Source organism: Lactuca sativa, chromosome 8, assembly GCF_002870075.4.
Source record: "Lactuca sativa cultivar Salinas chromosome 8, Lsat_Salinas_v11, whole genome shotgun sequence".
NCBI classification, from domain to species: Eukaryota; Viridiplantae; Streptophyta; class Magnoliopsida; order Asterales; family Asteraceae; genus Lactuca; species Lactuca sativa.
In genome coordinates, this window is record NC_056630.2 from 339406529 (window position 1) to 339423039 (window position 16511).

The 16511-nt window shown below is 42.6% G+C and overlaps 1 protein-coding gene across 4 annotated transcripts; it reads right to left on the bottom strand.

The window, feature by feature from the left end:
* Positions 1-813: 813 nt before the first annotated feature.
* LOC111887331 (DUF724 domain-containing protein 3) lies at positions 814-6734 on the bottom strand. Of its 4 annotated transcripts, none has more exons than XM_023883487.3 (9): positions 6173-6734; positions 5268-5684; positions 2991-3084; positions 2693-2904; positions 2581-2619; positions 2360-2474; positions 1976-2287; positions 1715-1876; positions 814-1628 (listed from the first exon to the last, which is right to left on the bottom strand). In XM_023883487.3, the coding sequence occupies exons 1-9, from the start codon at positions 6659-6661 to the stop codon at positions 946-948; spliced, it is 2523 nt and encodes an 840-aa protein (XP_023739255.1). In that variant the 5' UTR covers positions 6662-6734; the 3' UTR covers positions 814-945. The 4 variants fall into 4 exon arrangements, with proteins under 4 accessions (XP_023739255.1, XP_023739257.1, XP_023739256.1 ...); XM_023883489.3 differs by having other exon boundaries at positions 2693-2895; positions 6173-6733; XM_023883488.3 differs by having other exon boundaries at positions 1976-2281; positions 6173-6732.
* Positions 6735-16511: the final 9777 nt, after the last annotated feature.

Below are 16511 nucleotides of genomic sequence, written 5' to 3' on the forward strand. Positions count from 1 at the left end.
CTTTACGAACGATGGAGTTTTTTTTCTTTTTGAAGAGTGTATCAGATGCTTTAAATCTGAAGTTGCAGAGTAAAAATGGAGAAAAGAGTTAGACGATGCGTAAGGAGGAAAAAGACAGCAAAATGAAAGACTTGACCGCTTTGGTCCGTGAAGTCTTGGCTGATTACACCTTCCACCCTAAATCAAATTTTTTTTTTTTATGCTTAAATAATGATTTTCGAAAATTACATATCATACCCTTTCAATTATCTTTTTTCAATTTCTAATATAGCTTTAATATTTATTGAATTTTAAAATTATGTTTTTATTTAATTAAATGTATCTTTTATAATTAAAATATTTATTTATGTTTAGTAAGTGTGTTTTTATTTAATATAATGTGTTTTTAATTTTAATGTGTCTTATATAAATTATGGTTTTATTTTAAAATATGGTTTGTATTTTGTTTTTTATTTAATATAATGTTAAAATAAAAAAAAATAAAAAAAAAGGAATTTATTGAATGGTAACCATTTCCAATGTTTAATGGGTTAGTGGTGAAACTGACATAGCGCACAGGTGGCAGCACTTTTTCGATGGGTTGAGTGTGACCACTCCCGACAGCCTAATTGGCCATCCCATCCGTCTAGAAAACATTATCCCCGATATACGAAAAAATCATTAATGTAATGGGTTTCCTTGGTATTAATAATATTTTTGTAACAAGTTATAATAAGTTTAAAGAAAATATTAATCTGATGCAGGTGTTGAAGACCAGGCCAGAACCGACCGAGTCTAACTGTGGTTTTTGAAAATATTAATCTGCAACAATCATAAACTGAAAAACTGAAATTTAGTTCAAAATTAAGCAACACTGTGAGTAGGGGTTTGGGGATGATATGGTATTGTAAAAGAAGAGGAGATACAAGGAAGCATACAACATTGACAATGACAATGACATTGGAATCAGAAGAAAGAGGCAGCTGCCAGGAGATGAAATTCGGTTCCAACTACCCCGAGCTGTTGGTGAAGGCGGTCCCCTGCAGCCTTGGTAAGAGCCATGTGGGAGTCGTGTTTTTCCTTGGTGGACAGCAGCTGCCTGCGTCTCTCCTCCAGCTGTGTTATCTCGGTGTCGATTTCATCAATCTCTGCATCCAGTTTGATTTGTTCCATGTGTGCCTCCTCCAAATTTTGTTGGGATAATAATTGTTGTTGGAGGTCCTCCTGCTTGTCCTTTATGAGAAGCAGCTGTGTCAAGCGGTCTCTTATGAGGTCCACCTGAAAGCCATGAGGTTCCAGTTCCGCCAGCGTTTCCAAGCACTCCTCTATCGCGCTTCTCGGGTCCTCAAACCGCAGTGCACAAGTCCTGTCGACCACCGTCGAAAAGGTCACCATGCTCCCGATGGCCAGTCCTTCCCGCCCGCTCTCCTTCATGCCTTCCAATGGACGGAAATGTGGTTTCTGTGGAATCTTACGCAACGCGTCCATCGATTCTATTGTCTTCCACAGTGTAGGACTGCTTATCATAAACGGCAAACCATCACAAAAACCTAAACCTGAAGCAGCAGCAGCAGGAGACGTCACTATCATCATTTCCGACTCCATATCCCTTTCCCTTTCCCTTGGTTGCTCCACGCTTCCAGTTCCCTCTGATATGAACATCAACATATCACATGTTAGTATTAGTATTAGTACTATCATCCATATGTATGTAGACAAAACAAGAAATAACGACCTGTCCCATGACCATCAACACTTGGAGACTGCACTAACCACCTCGAAAGAGGTTGATCGTCAGACACCGATTTCCCAACAGAGGCAGCTTCAACATTTCTTGTTGGGGTTGGGGAATTTAAAATATCATCCTTCACCTTATCTGCTTTTTTTTCTCTACAATCTGCACCCCACCCAAAAATCAAAAATTCTTATACATATATATAGACACACGCACACAAATCAACACACATACAGACAAAATTATAAGCAATTTGCGCACCTTCAGTTGGAGGAGACTCAGAGTTTATACTGATTGTCCGTCGCTTTCCTCGTTTCCCTTTCATGGATGAATACTTTTTCCCCTCCTGCAGCTGCGGCTGTGGTTGTGGCTGTACTTGAACATTTTCATTTGGCAGCTGCTGCTTGTTGTTACTTGATGTGTTTTCCAGGTTTTGGACATCATTATTGTCTTCTGCAGGAAGCTTCTCCAATGGTTTGGTTACTGAACTTGCAGACCTTTGACCACTTTCCATCTCAGGCGGACCAACACCAACACCTTCTTTCTCAATCTCATCATTAACTGCCACTGCAACTATAAAATATTAATACATAAAAGCAACACCAATATGCCATCATCAACCAACTGTCGAGTATCAACTGATACCTGCTGCTGCAACTGGAGTCTCAAGACTTGTGGCTTGTAACTTAGGTGGTCTGCCCCTCTTCCTTTTTGGAGTTGGAGTCGGAGCAACAGTTTCAGCTTCCCCTTCCTTTCCCTCCTGATTCACATACATTAAAGATTAAAGATTAAACTAACTATTTAACAAGTACCATACACATGACCTACAAAATGCTTTTCAAACCTCCAAACCATCAAATACTTACCGTTACAGATCCATCCACACTAGATGATACGCTTTTCTTCTGCACAAATGCCATTTAATTTATACATCACTTTCATTCAACATCCAATCCAAGTATAAAATAAGTCTCTCACCTTATCAACCACTGTCAATGGTGCCAACCCAACACATGGAGATGCTTCTTTTCTCTCACCTTCTGCAACATTCAACACCTCAAGTTTCTTCTCTTCTGATACTGTCATCCCATTACCATTACATTCGGTTAAGTCTTTAGTAACATCTTTTTCCACATTTTCTTGGCTGCTTGTTTTGACTGGAACCGGATCTTCTTTAGCTCCTGAAAAATCTTTGTTTACTCCTTCACCTCTTATACAAGATTCTAAAAAAACAAACAAAAAGACAAAGGAAGCTAAGGTTCAACTAATCACACACCTTCTGCTATAAGCTCGGTTTCCAATCTCCCCTTCTTTCTTGAAGAATCCGTCGTTGGAGTTTTCAGTTCAACACCTTTTCCTCGTTTACTACGCTGCAACAAGTCAAAAGTCAAGCTTGGTTTTCAACACTGGATGAAGGAAAATTATTGATTAGTTTGGTTGGTGTAACTTCACATCAGTTGCATAACCAAAAATGCTCGCTAATTGTATATTGTAAGCTCGCAACCAATTATCTTATAAACCCATTCCTTGTATGCTCTCGACCTTTCGAATATTGTAATCTATATGACTAATTTACTATCTAGACTTTTTGGCCCAAAAAAAGAATCTTTAAACGAATCACTTGGATTACCATCTAACAAAGACCTAAAAATTCCAAAATTTTCAAGGTAATACAATGCTGTCTATTTTCACTTGTTTCAAAGTTTTTTCAGACTGAGCCGAAGAAAAACATTAGGTATATCATATTCTGATTTGTATCATACCTGGATGATTGTCTAGATAAGAAATTCATTCATATAGTCAACCACACTAAATGCATAGAAGATGATAAGATATTCAACTCACCACTTTCTTTCCATGAGAAAGATTCTCAGTTTTACCAAAGGCTTGGTCATTTATTATACTTACTTCAGTATCCAAGCCCTCAGATTGACCAACAGGCGAGCCATTTGTTTTTTTACTTGATAAACTTGGATAATCAGACCTAATTTCATTTTCCAATCTCCTGAAAGGCAATGAATTCTTATCATTGCTGTCAAGATCAGTCTGCTTTGTTCTCTTTGCTATTGATGTTTCAACGATAGATTGTTTAGGTGTTGTTTGCTCAATCTGCTTGGAGTGATTAGTAAATAGCGACAAGCTACCTATATGCTACCGATGTACTTCCTATCTTGACTGTGACTGCATTGGTAGTGAAGTGGCTAGTTATTTCTAATAAAAAAAATAAGGAACAGAAAGAAAGTTGCCTTCTCTTCTATGATAACTGTTGCTACATATGCTGGGAAGAAGAAGGGGGGAGCATATTCAAACAATATTGTTACTATTAATATTGATGCTATTAGTATTGTTACTTTCTTAAGCGACTAGGCTAGTGGTTTACCATTCAAAAGATGAGTATGCAGAGGGGAAAAAGCAAAGAAAAATTCTTTGAAGAATCAACCAAGACTAAAGCTTTTTTCAGCGGATGCATGTCAAATTATCAATTGACGAACGAGAGAATTGTGAGGAATGCAAGAAAGGCCCAACATGAAAAGGGCATGCCTTTCATTAATGAACCAAGAAGAATTTAAGACTATTCCATAAATTTTTGGTAGGAAGAATCTAAGACTTCGCAACCTTTGTCTACTTGATTGATCAATACAGATCTCACAATTTGATTGTTTGAACAAGTGTGAGCTAATAGCTTAAGTCAACATGAAATTAACTAGTAATAGTTTCAAAACATGGCACTCAAGAAATTGAAGTGATCATGTGTCCTCATTGGTCGCTCACTCGCTCCTTATAGAAATAGGGCTCGTTCAGTCAACTTCTTGACTTGCCTATGCTTAAGCTCCATGAAACCTTTCATGTTGAAATTACTATGTAGAAGTTGAAGAATTTGAACTACCAGGAAGATGTCATAGGTAGGAAGTTTTTTGCTAGTTTTTCTCCATCACCCTTGAGTTGTGCAACTTGGTTCATTCAATTCTTAGATAGACAGATTGGAACCAAATGGAAGATTGAGTAATGAGATAGGATATGTAGTTCATCAACTAAAGTTATCATACGTACCTCTCCACTCGATTGTTGAAAATTTCAGAAACAAAAAAAACATTCAAACTTCATCATTTCATGAACTTCAATTGTACAATATGCAAGTTAGGAAATATGGCGAACAACTAGAATATACAAGTTCCCTTTCCATATACAACCCAAGATGGAATAGAGGCAAGTAGCTTACTAGCTTCAGGTGCCATTGAATCACACTCATTCATAATATTGTTGCATGTGGTGAAGCTAGCATTCCTTTTGTTGCATCTTTTACCCATGTATTCGGAAGGAATTGTTCTCAACATTTATATTAGGCAAACAAAACAAAACAAAAAATTCTTTATGAAGGCTTTGATAGAAGAGGATGAATGAAAAGACAACATACGATAAAATTTTATTTCGATAAAGGAAAAAAAAGCATTTTAAACAATAGTCTATGGAGGCCAATCATAGACCTCACTGATGACTCATTCAATTGAAAAGAAAGCAGAGAAGTTAACCATGTAAATGATGATATGAATACCTGAGAAGTGGTGAACCATTTCCCGCCTTTCCAATCCATATGTGGCCTTACTCTTGAGCAATCAAATTCTCTCTCTTTTTTTGTGTGTTTAAAGAACACGTTGTACCTATTACCAGCAAGTTCTTTGGTAACTACTCCACTCCACCAGCCAAAATCAGAGTAAGCATCAACCTTTTCAAGCAAAACAAAATTCTTATCCCTGAGATGAGGTGGTGAGGGTCGGATGTGTAAGTAATCTACAGTAACTTTATGAACAGTTGCCTCATCACCAATTCCTGGCTGCTGATACTCAACCAGAAAAGAATTGTTGCCCGAGTTTTCTACAACAGTTGCAGGGAACCAAACATCACGCAAATTTTCTCCCTCAAAACACACTTCCACTTTTTTGCCTACAGTGAACATCAACCCTGCTGTTCTCTTTCGAGAGTTTTTTAAGGGAAAAACAAAATCAGAGTCATGGATCAAAAAATTCACATCACCAAAAGTACAATGAATAAAACTCAATGGTTAAAAGATCCTTGTACCAAGGGCATGCATTAATAAAATGAGATGGAAAAATCCGGGAGCTTGCAAAAGTTTGACAAGGACAACTGATAAGACAATAAATCCTAGGCTAAATGGGAATACTAGAAGCAGCTCAGCATGCTTTAAACTTTGAAACGCCCAGACAGCTCCAAGAGTTTTTATTTATAAAAAGAAAAAATAGCACCATATATTTGCGCTTTCGTTCATCGTAGCAAGTTACATTTTGGTGGAGAAACACAAACCCCAAAAATAGAAACGAAATTAAAGAGAAAACAAAACCCTAGCATAGCTACAGAACGCATATATATATCATGTAGTACTCCGGAGACTATTTGTAGTATGAATTAGGAACGGTAACTAGAAACGGTAAAGCGGGAAACCTGTATCTCGGGTTGGACCCATCTGCCACCGTCCCATCTTCTATGGACCCGTAAATCAGAGGAATTAAACTGAATTTGGTCGGGAGGGTTTTGGAAGGCGACAACGAAGTTGGAGCTATCTACGACTGTTGTGATGACGCCGGTCCACCAGCCGTCACGGTAGAAGGCGTCGACGAGATCGTTGAGTTGGAAATGGGGAGCAGCAGCGTTAGGATCGGGATTAGGTGAAGGTCTGACGTAAGAAACGTTGGCGTACTCTCTCAAGCGTCTGGAAGAACCGTCCTCGGATATAAGATTATGGTATTCGACATAGACCAAGTTGTTGTTGGTATGATGATTCAGGGACTTGGTCTTTTTAGTGGTGGAAATGGAAGGAGGAGGGTGGATAACGGTGGCAACGAACCAAGCACCGTTAAAACCGTCTTCGTCGGAGCTAACTTCAACCTGAGAGCCTTTAGTTAGGAAGTAGTGAGGGTGACGCTGATCCATGGGTGATGTTTAGGGCATTTCTTCATCCCAAATTCAATTTTCAAAAACCCTAGCATCTTTTTATTTATTTATTTTTTATTTATATTTCTTTGTTTTGGAATCTGAAACAGAGGAGGAGAAAGAACCTTTTACTGCTGCCTTATTTACAAAAATCAAACCTTTTTCGGTTTTGAAATCATGGTTTCTGTCTCAAAATAGATTTTATTATTATATATAAATGATAAATGGTTTCATTTCTGTAGAAATGATGGACAATAACGTTTTCTTTTTCAAAAAAAGATTATTACAAAGTGGACAACTCGTGAACTCTAGGAATAATGAATTGAAAGGGTAATAGATTTTTGATTTTGTTCATATTTAGTGACAAAACTTTTTTTTCATTATTTATTTGTCACTGAACTTTTGAAATTGTTCATATTTTACCTTTATGACCGGTCATAAAGGTAAAATGTGAATAGTTTCAATAGTTCAGTGGCAAATAGATAATGAAAAAAAAAATTAATGACTAAATATGAACAAAATCAAAAGTTCGTTTCCCTCTCAAAAAGTTCAATGACTAAATGTAAACAAATTTACACACTCTATTGGGGTGTTTCGCCTGATTCATCCTCAGCCAACTTTCATCCTTGCTTCGCAGAAAACCAAACTTTTGGACTTTCTCATCGAAACAAAGATTCCATCTGCGAGATGCTTGTTTCAGTCCATAAATGGACTTCTCAAGCTTACACACTCTATTGGGGTGCTTCGCATGGACAAAACCCTCTGCTGATTCATGTAAACATTCTCAGCCAACTTTCTGTTAAGGAAAGCGGTTTTGACATTCATCCGCCATATCTCATAGTCATGAAATGCAGCAATGGCTAGCATCACCCTAATAGACTTTATCTTCTCAACCAATGAGAAGGTTTCATCATAGTCAACTCCGGGAGTTTGAGTAAAGCCCTTCGCAACCAATCGTGCCTTGTAAGTGTGTACCTTCTCATCCATGTCGGTCTTTATCTTAAAGATCCACTTGCATCCGACCGTCTTACGACCTGGCACATTGTCAACCATATTCCAGACTTGGTTGTCATACATGGACTGAATCTTGCTGTCCATAGCCTCTTTCCATTTTGCAGACTTCAGCCCTGCCATGGCTTCCTTGTAGCTATTAGGTTCATCCAAATTTATTAGTGTACTATCACTAATAAACGTATCACCCTTACTTGTTATATGAAACCCATACAACACAGGCGGAACACTAACTCTACTGGAACGTCTTAGAGGTAAGGATTCGTCAATTGGTTCAACCGGAGTTTCCTCATCGGGTTGAGCATCAGCGTTAGAGGTTCCTTCATCGCTCGACTCTTGAAGCTCTTCAAGATCAATTTGTCTCCCACTATCCCCTTGGCTTATGAGTTCTCGTTCTCGGAAAACCCCTCTCCTCGCAACGAAGACAACATTGTCACTCAGTCTATAGAAGAGATATCCAAAGGACTTCTGCGGGTAGCCAATGAAAATACACCGCTCACTACGAGGTTCGAGCTTGTCGTGAGTCTCTCGTCTTACGAAAGTCTCGCAACCCCAAACCTTGATATGTACCAACGACGGAGCTTTCCATGTCCACATCTCGTGAGGTGTTTTGGCAACCTTCTTGGTAGGGACTAAGTTAAGGATATGGGCGGCAGTATCTAAGGCATACCCCTAGAATGAGATAGGTAGTGAAGCACGACTCATCATGGAACGAACCATGTCTAGCAAGGTTCGATTACGCCTCTCAGCCACACCATGGTGTCCTAGGTGGCGTTAATTGCGAAACGATTCACCATTCCTTGAGGTAGTCATGGAATTCAAGACTTAGGTACTCTCCACCTCGATCGGATCGAAGCATCTTGATTTTCCTGCCCAACTGATTCTCCACTTCCTGCTTAAACTCTTTGAACTTTTCAAAGGTTTCCGACTTGTGCTTGATTAAGTAGATATATATATATATATATATATATATATATATATATATATATATATATGCTATAATCATCGGTGAAAGTCACATAGAAGCGTTTGCATCCCTTATGGTGGATCTAAAGGGCCCACACACATCAGCGTGTATGAGATCCAATAAACCCTCACCCCTTTCACAAGTGACAGTGAAGGGTGACTTGGTCATCTTTCCAAGTAAACAAGATTCGCACACGCCATCGTCCTTAAGGTCGAATGACTCCAATACTCCATCCTTTTGGAGTTGGGCTATGCGTTTCTTGTTGACATGTCCAAGAAAACAATGCCACAAGCATGCTTTATCCAAACTATTGGAAGAATCGATACACAACACATCATGTCCTAAATTATCTACAACCATCACAGTTTCATATATTCCATTACAAGGCAATGCTTCAAAATATAAAACACCATTAAGATAAGCATTAATAGAACCCTTTTTCATTATCAAATGAATATCTAAATCCTTGTCTATACAAACCATGAAAAGAAATGATGTTTCCTGTCATATCTGACGAATAGCAACAATTACTTAAATCTAGTCCTAATCCATTACTAAGCACTAAAGAGTAAACTCCAATCTTGGTGACAGGTGACGATCTTCTGTTCCCCATGATTAAGTTTATCTTCTGTAAAATCCATAAATTTCAGACCAATTTAAATTTTTCAAAAACAACCCATATTCATTAATTCATTGCAAAAAGGTTTTCAATACAATAATTATTAGAGTCTTCCCAGAACCATATCATAAAACATAAACATGAGGAGCGGTACGATCACGCCTTCGCCTTGCCACGGTCTCCTGAAGTACCTGAAAACATTAACCCACAACTGTAAGCCCGAAAGCTTAGTGAGATACCCCCAAAATACCAACCACATATACCATACACATAACATATCATAACAGAACAGAACAGAACAGCCATGCACTTCGGGTCTACTGTGTGACTGGTCCATCGAACCGGGCCTTCAGTCCACCTGGTCCACCCTCCGAGTCTAGCCATATACATCGAGTCTACAGTGTGATTGGTCCGCCCGCACCGGGCCTTCAATCCACCTGGTCCACTCTCTGAGTCTACAGTATGACTGGTACGCCCACACCGGGCCTTCAGTCGGCCTGGTCCACTCTCCGAGCCTCAGCACGTCTGGTCCGCCCTCGTGGGGCCTACAGCCTATCCGAACCGCTAGTTGGGCCTTCGGAGTATCCGATCCGCCCTGGGTATGTTGGCCTACAGCACAAAGCAGGACCCGACTCAACCCAACCCCATGTAACACCCAAAGTTTTGAAGGCCAAGAAAGGAAAGAAAACCTTAATTTTAAGGGGCGACTCGGCGAGTCCAAGGAGGAACTCGGCGAGTCGGCCAAGGTGACTCGGCGAGTCTGGTCTGTGCGTGGAAAACCCTAAATTCGGGACTTGGAGCCTATATAAACGTCTTAATCTTCTTCCTAGGGTTCCTTACTGCCTCTTTAGCCCTGGATACCAAACCCTAGCCGTCATATCCTTTGATTGAGCCATTTGTTGCCTTGGAAGGTGCATTAAAGCTTGGAGAAGGAAGAAGGAACTTGGAGGAGCAAGAAGGGACTATAGATCTGGGATTGTGAGTTCATTCTGAGCATTTGTAGGTAATAAACTAGTTCCTAGACCCTTTTTGCACCTAGATCTATGTGTGGTTGTTGGGGCTTTTTAGCCATAATGTTATTATTTTGAGTTAGAAGCCATATCTGAAGTTGCTACTTCAGATCTAAGCATATTATGGTCTTGAGAAGCATAAAGTAGCAGCCCTTGAGTTGATTATGGAGCCTCCTTGCCTTAAACCCTAGTTTATGGTGTATTTTGCTTAGATCTCCTTCTCTACACGTAAAGTTTGCAACTTTACGTGAGGAATAGGCTTGGGAAGGTAGATCTACAGATTTGAGTCCCTACATGACTCAAAAGTCCTCTGCATGTATGAAGGACCGGATGGACTCAGCGAGTCCTTTGAGTGGACTCGGCGAGTAGCTTGAAGATGAGGAGGAACTCGACGAGTGGGATGAACAGCTCGTCGAGTCGGATGAAGTTGGGCATGAACTCAGCGAGTTGGAAGAACAACTCGGCGAGTTGGATGAAGATTGTCTTGAACCCGGCGAGTCTGTTCTTGGACTCGGCGAGTCAGGTCGCGAAACCCCAAATCCTTCAAGTTGAGACTCGAATCAGTGAGTCGAATGGAGACTCGGTGAGTTGGACAGGTCAGGACTCGGTAATCGGTAGACTCAGCGAGTCATGGACTGACTCGGCGAGTCGAGTCGCGAATAGAAGGACTCTGAACATATGAACTCGGCGAGTCAATAGGGTGACTCGGCAAGTAGGGTTGACCTGGGAGGTTGACTTTGACCAGGACTTTGACTTTGACAAGAGTTGACTTAGTTGACCTTTAAAGGTCAGTTAGGCTAAGTGTTATGTTGATATTGGTAGCTCGGGGAGCTAGTGGAGCAGCAGTTCGGAGTCAGTGGTCAGGTAGCGGTCAAAGGGATTAGCAGCAGCAGTTCAGCAGTATCAGGTGAGTTTCCCTTTGTGTGAATGGGTCTAAGGTCACAATGTCGGCCCATGTAGTTATGAGTAGAAGACCCAGGGGTTAGCCCTAGGCACAGTATGCTAGTATGATATTCGGGACGAGGTCCAATGGTAGAGGGCGGGTGCCCAAGGAACGGTTTATGTGACAGTTTATACTTGTTGTTTGTGTGATACTTGTATGTGCCTGGTAGGGAGGTGAGTGTGGGCGAGGTCCCGTATCTCACCAATAGCAGAGTGTGGATGGTGTTCCACATCTCAGTAGCAGCAGAGCAGGGGCGAGGCCCAAGTTAGGGAAGGAGTGAGGGTGGGTTGGGCCCGTACCTCACTATCAGCAGGAGGATGGACGGGGTTCCATGACTCATCAGTAGCAGGACACGGGCGGGGCCCAGAGATAGGCGAGGCCTTAGAACAAGATCCGTTAGTATGTATTTAGCTTATGTAATGTGATGTGATATGTTTATGTGCTATTATATGTTAGTGGGCGGGGCCCTGTGACAGGCGAGGCCTAAGTGAAACAGATCTGTATCCGAGCGGGGCTCGAAGCCAGGCGGGGACTGGAGCGGCGGGGCCGTTGTAGCGGGCGAGGCCCGAGGTAGGGGGCGAGGCCCAGGATAGGGGGCGTGGCCCAGTATGTGCAGTATGTGGTTATGCATGGTATGTGGTAGGGTGGGGAACTCACTAAGCTTCGTGCTTACGGTTTTCAGTTTTGGTTTCAGGTACTTCCGGTAGCGGATGATGGAGCTCGGGATTATCGCATGGCACACACCATAGATTAGCCAGCCTGGGAATGTAGTACTCTGATAATGAACATGTGTATTGAAAACTCTTATTTGATTATGCTTTGAATCAACGATTTTAATTTAAGTAATATTTTATTAAAAGAAATTTTTAGTCTTGAATTTTGGGACGTTACACCCCAATCAACCAACCATGTGCACATAAACATATAATCATATAAAAATTAATCACCAATCAACTGATCTAGCAGATCACATAACATAACATCATCCTAACCAGGATATCGACCTAACCGGTCACTAGCATATACCATCCTAACTACCAGGATGCAAACATAGCAAAGCAATAACATAACAATGATACCCGGATTACAATCCGATAAAGGGCCGACCTTGGTGCCTTAGACATTCGATATAATGAGGATAACTCACCTCACAAATGCCGACTGAAGAGATAAGATCACGCTGCTCCAACCTCTGACATGAACTTCACCACTGATCAATAACCAAAACACTGAACTCAATAAATACCAAAATACCCCTGGAAGACAAATGGTCAACACAAGACTATCTCTACTCGCCGAGTCACCCCGCTGACTCGTCGAGTCCCTATGCTCTGAAACTCCCATAACACGGCTCAACTCGCCGAGTCGCCCCAAGACTCACTGAGTCCCACAACTCTGAGTCTAATCGCACTCAACTCACTGAGTCATCCCTTGACTCACTGATTCATAGCTCAACCAGGAAAGGTTAGGACCTCACGACCAGACTCGCTGAGTCCAAGAACAGACTCGTTGAGTCCAAGGCTATCTTCAACCAACTCACCGAGTTGTTCTTCCAACTCGTCGAGTTGCTGCCTATCTTCATGCAACTCGTTGAGTACACCCATGTGACTAGCCGAGTACCACTAGCTCTTAACCCATACAGAGGCTTTCCAAGCCATGCATGGTCTCCAATCCATAGATCTACTCTTATACAAGCCATACATCATGTAAAGTGGCAAACTTTACGTGAATCCAAGGAGATCTAAGCATAATACACTCTAGGGCTAGGGTTTGGGACAAAAAGGCTTCATCAACAACTCTTGAACAGGGACTTTATGCTCCTTTGGATCATCACTACTCTAGATATGAGGTAACAGCCTTAGATCCAACCTCCAAACTCAAGATAGAACTAGATATACTCCCAAAAATCCCACAAATGATAGATCTAGATGGATAACAGCTCAAGAAATGAATCATTACCTCAAGAGAAGACTCCAACAGAAGAATAAGCCAAAACCTTGTAAAGCCCCTTGCTCCAAGCCTCTTAATCTTCAAAGATCTCTTCAACAAACACTCCTTCAAGATCCAAATGCTCTCTATTTCTCTCACAAACGAATATTAGGGTTTCTGGACTTCAAGGAAGAGTAAAGAGGATGGGGAGAGGGTATTATGTTCTTTATATAGGGCTCAACCCCTGGGATTAGGGTTTTCTCCACACAACACCAACTCTCCGAGTCCAGCCACCGACTCGCCGAGTTGGCCATTTAACACGTGACCAGAATCGCGACCTACTTGCCGAGTCTACCCATGGACTCGCCGAGTTGACATCCATATTTTTTTCACTTTGAATCTTGAACTTGCACTCCTGAACTCGGGATGTTACAATTCTCCCCCACTTAAATTAGGCTTCGTCCTTGAAGCCTGCGGCAACACAACTCCAGAAACTACTCTCGCAATGCACCACCTAGCATTAACCAAACCAGGTTCCTCAGAACACTACCACCGAAACCCGAAACCCAACTCTTCCCCTGCGTTGTCCTGACCACCGCCTCAAGCCGGCCACCGGCTTCATCCTCTGATAACCACACTTATCAACCGAGTACCACTCCATGATACTTCACTCGTTCCAGATCACAACAATCACTTGACTCTTACAAGCTAGATATAACCTTGAACCACCGGGATCCCGACTCGGTACCACACTGCTATCATTTTCCTTGTTAGACATATCCTTCACCGAATTCACTGTTGAGACTTAACCTGCTCCCTTTCTGAGTCCAACTTTATCCTTTCCATGCTGAAAGGATGACACATCCTTCAGCTTCAGAGCAACTCCCATGAGTTCTCCTCTGCAATCACATATACATGGTGAACTGGCTCTAGCATCCTCAGGTTGGGAAAACCCGACACACTGACGACACCTCCAAATATCCCCCAGGATGAATTACCACTACATGTATAATTTCTTGTTCACACCAAACTGGGAATCCAAGGCTCCATCCTTGCATCCCTTCCGAGCCTCTTTAGCTCTACACCCTTAGAACTCCTTCCGTGACCTCAGCAGACATCCAACTCGGATGTGATTCCATACCACCGGCGCAAACACACTGCTCAATAACCATAATTGGAGCACCTCAATCATACCTCCGCGCTACTGCTTTCACTTCCATGAACTTACACTCCCTATCAGAGCTACATACCTTTCCCTTTCCTTATCCAAGGAAATCTACTTGGTCGCCTTGTCACTACAACAAGTGCCACGGTGCTCGCCTAACGCTACACCATTCCCTTATAGCATAATTGCTATCCTATGCACCACACATGCTTTGAATCTGCTCGCAAGGACTCTCGAGTACATGCACTACTTTCCACTAATCATGATCAATACTCGGGACCAGACCTTTTGATGCTATCACATCGCAACATACTCATTCCATCTCCTCATACAGATCTATCAACACATGCAGAGTCTTCAGCATGACTGAACCGTCTTACCAGGCCTTCAGCTAATCTGGACCACTCTCAAAACCTTCAACATGTCTGGACCGCCCTCCAGGGCCTTCAGCCTGTCTGGACCGTCCTCCGAGCCTTCGGCCTGACTGGTACGCCCACCGGCCTTCAGTATATTTGGACCGCTCAACTAGCATTCATCATCCCGAATTATCCCTCCTGGAAAACTCTCCCATGCATAATGTTCTAGCCCTCTAGGGGTTCCGAACTCTAACTCCATCCTACATACTCAATCCCAGCCTGATCCTAGGCCTTCCACAATCAATCGCCCTTTTTATGAAACCCTTGGTCTGTATCCCGCCCTGTTTGCCTGTCACTTGCTCATACCAGCCTACGCTCTTGGCTGACAGAACCGCTGCTGAATCCCAAATGGCTAATCAACCTCTCATGCTTGTCGATCTTCTGGAGAATTTTCCAATTCTCCCCACTTAGAGCACTGGCTACCAACCACCGGTGACCCAACCGACATCACTTAAACATTCTTACTCAACAAATTCTCTTATACTGGAACTGATTCCTACTAGAACGAGCAACCTTCACAAAATCACATATCAACACTGATCATCTCGGACTTGAAAGAAGCCCGACCTTCAGCTAACCATTCCTCAGACTGCAGATGCTACCCGACATTCAGACCAAAAGCCTGATTTCCCACTAATAATCCCCATGGATGATAACCAACGAAACTCCCAATACCAAAACCCTTAACCATACCATAACTCTCAAGGAACGAACAAATACAATACCAAAAATCACACAACGAGACTAGCAGATAAACAATACTCTATAATAATCACAAGATAACAAAATATCAAGAAGGAAACATACCCGCAACTGCATTCGGCACTGCCCTGACCTCTTCCGTTGTAAGCTGAAAAGCACAACCCTGAGCCCTCGGGGGGTCCGCTCCACCCTGACCTCCACCCATAATCCTCAAAGTGGCCGGTGCTGGAGCCTGCATCGGTCCTGCAGTAAGTTGTGGACAGTTGGCCCTCATGTGACCAACCTGATGGCACTGATAACAAATCCTCATATCCTGAACTGGGCTGACTGACGGCAATCCCTCACATAGTGTCCCTCTCTCCCGCACTTGCGGCATGCACCACCGGACCTACAAACTCCGGTGTGACCCTTCCCGTACTTCCCACAAGTGCGCTGCTCTGATCTCCCAACCTAGAATTAACGGTCTTGGACTGTTTCGGCGCCGGCTGCGACTGCACCGGGGCCTACCTCTGCTCTCGCAACTGCAACTCAATCTCCAACTCGCGCCACCAAGCGGCCTCCTGCAACTCCAGCAAGGTCTCGCACCTCTTTGTAGACACAAACTGCCTGATATCCCTCTTGAGCATACTTAGATATCGGTACATCTGAGCCTGCTCCGAAGCAAACTCCGGGCAAAACATCGCCCTCTTAGTGAACATCCTGGTGATCTCCGTCACCGACTCTGAATCCTGCTTCAGCTCCAGGAACTCCTGAGCCAACCTCTCTCTCAACTCGTGGAACATAATGAGTGTTGAACATCTCCTGAAACTCATCCCAAGAAACCGCAGCCCGCTGCACATCCGAATATGACCGCGTGGTCAATCTCCACCAATCCTTCGCCCCGAGCCTCAGTAGATTCAGAGCACACCTCGCTCTCTGATCAGTAGGGCATGAACACGTGAAGAAACACCCCTCCATGTCTAACAACCATCTCATAGTGACAATCGGATCCTGAACTCCATCTAAGGTTAGGGGCTTCGTATTATCGAAGTCCCGATACTGAAAACCTCTACCGGCTCCTCCCCCTGCCGCTGCTACAGCCGCTGTAG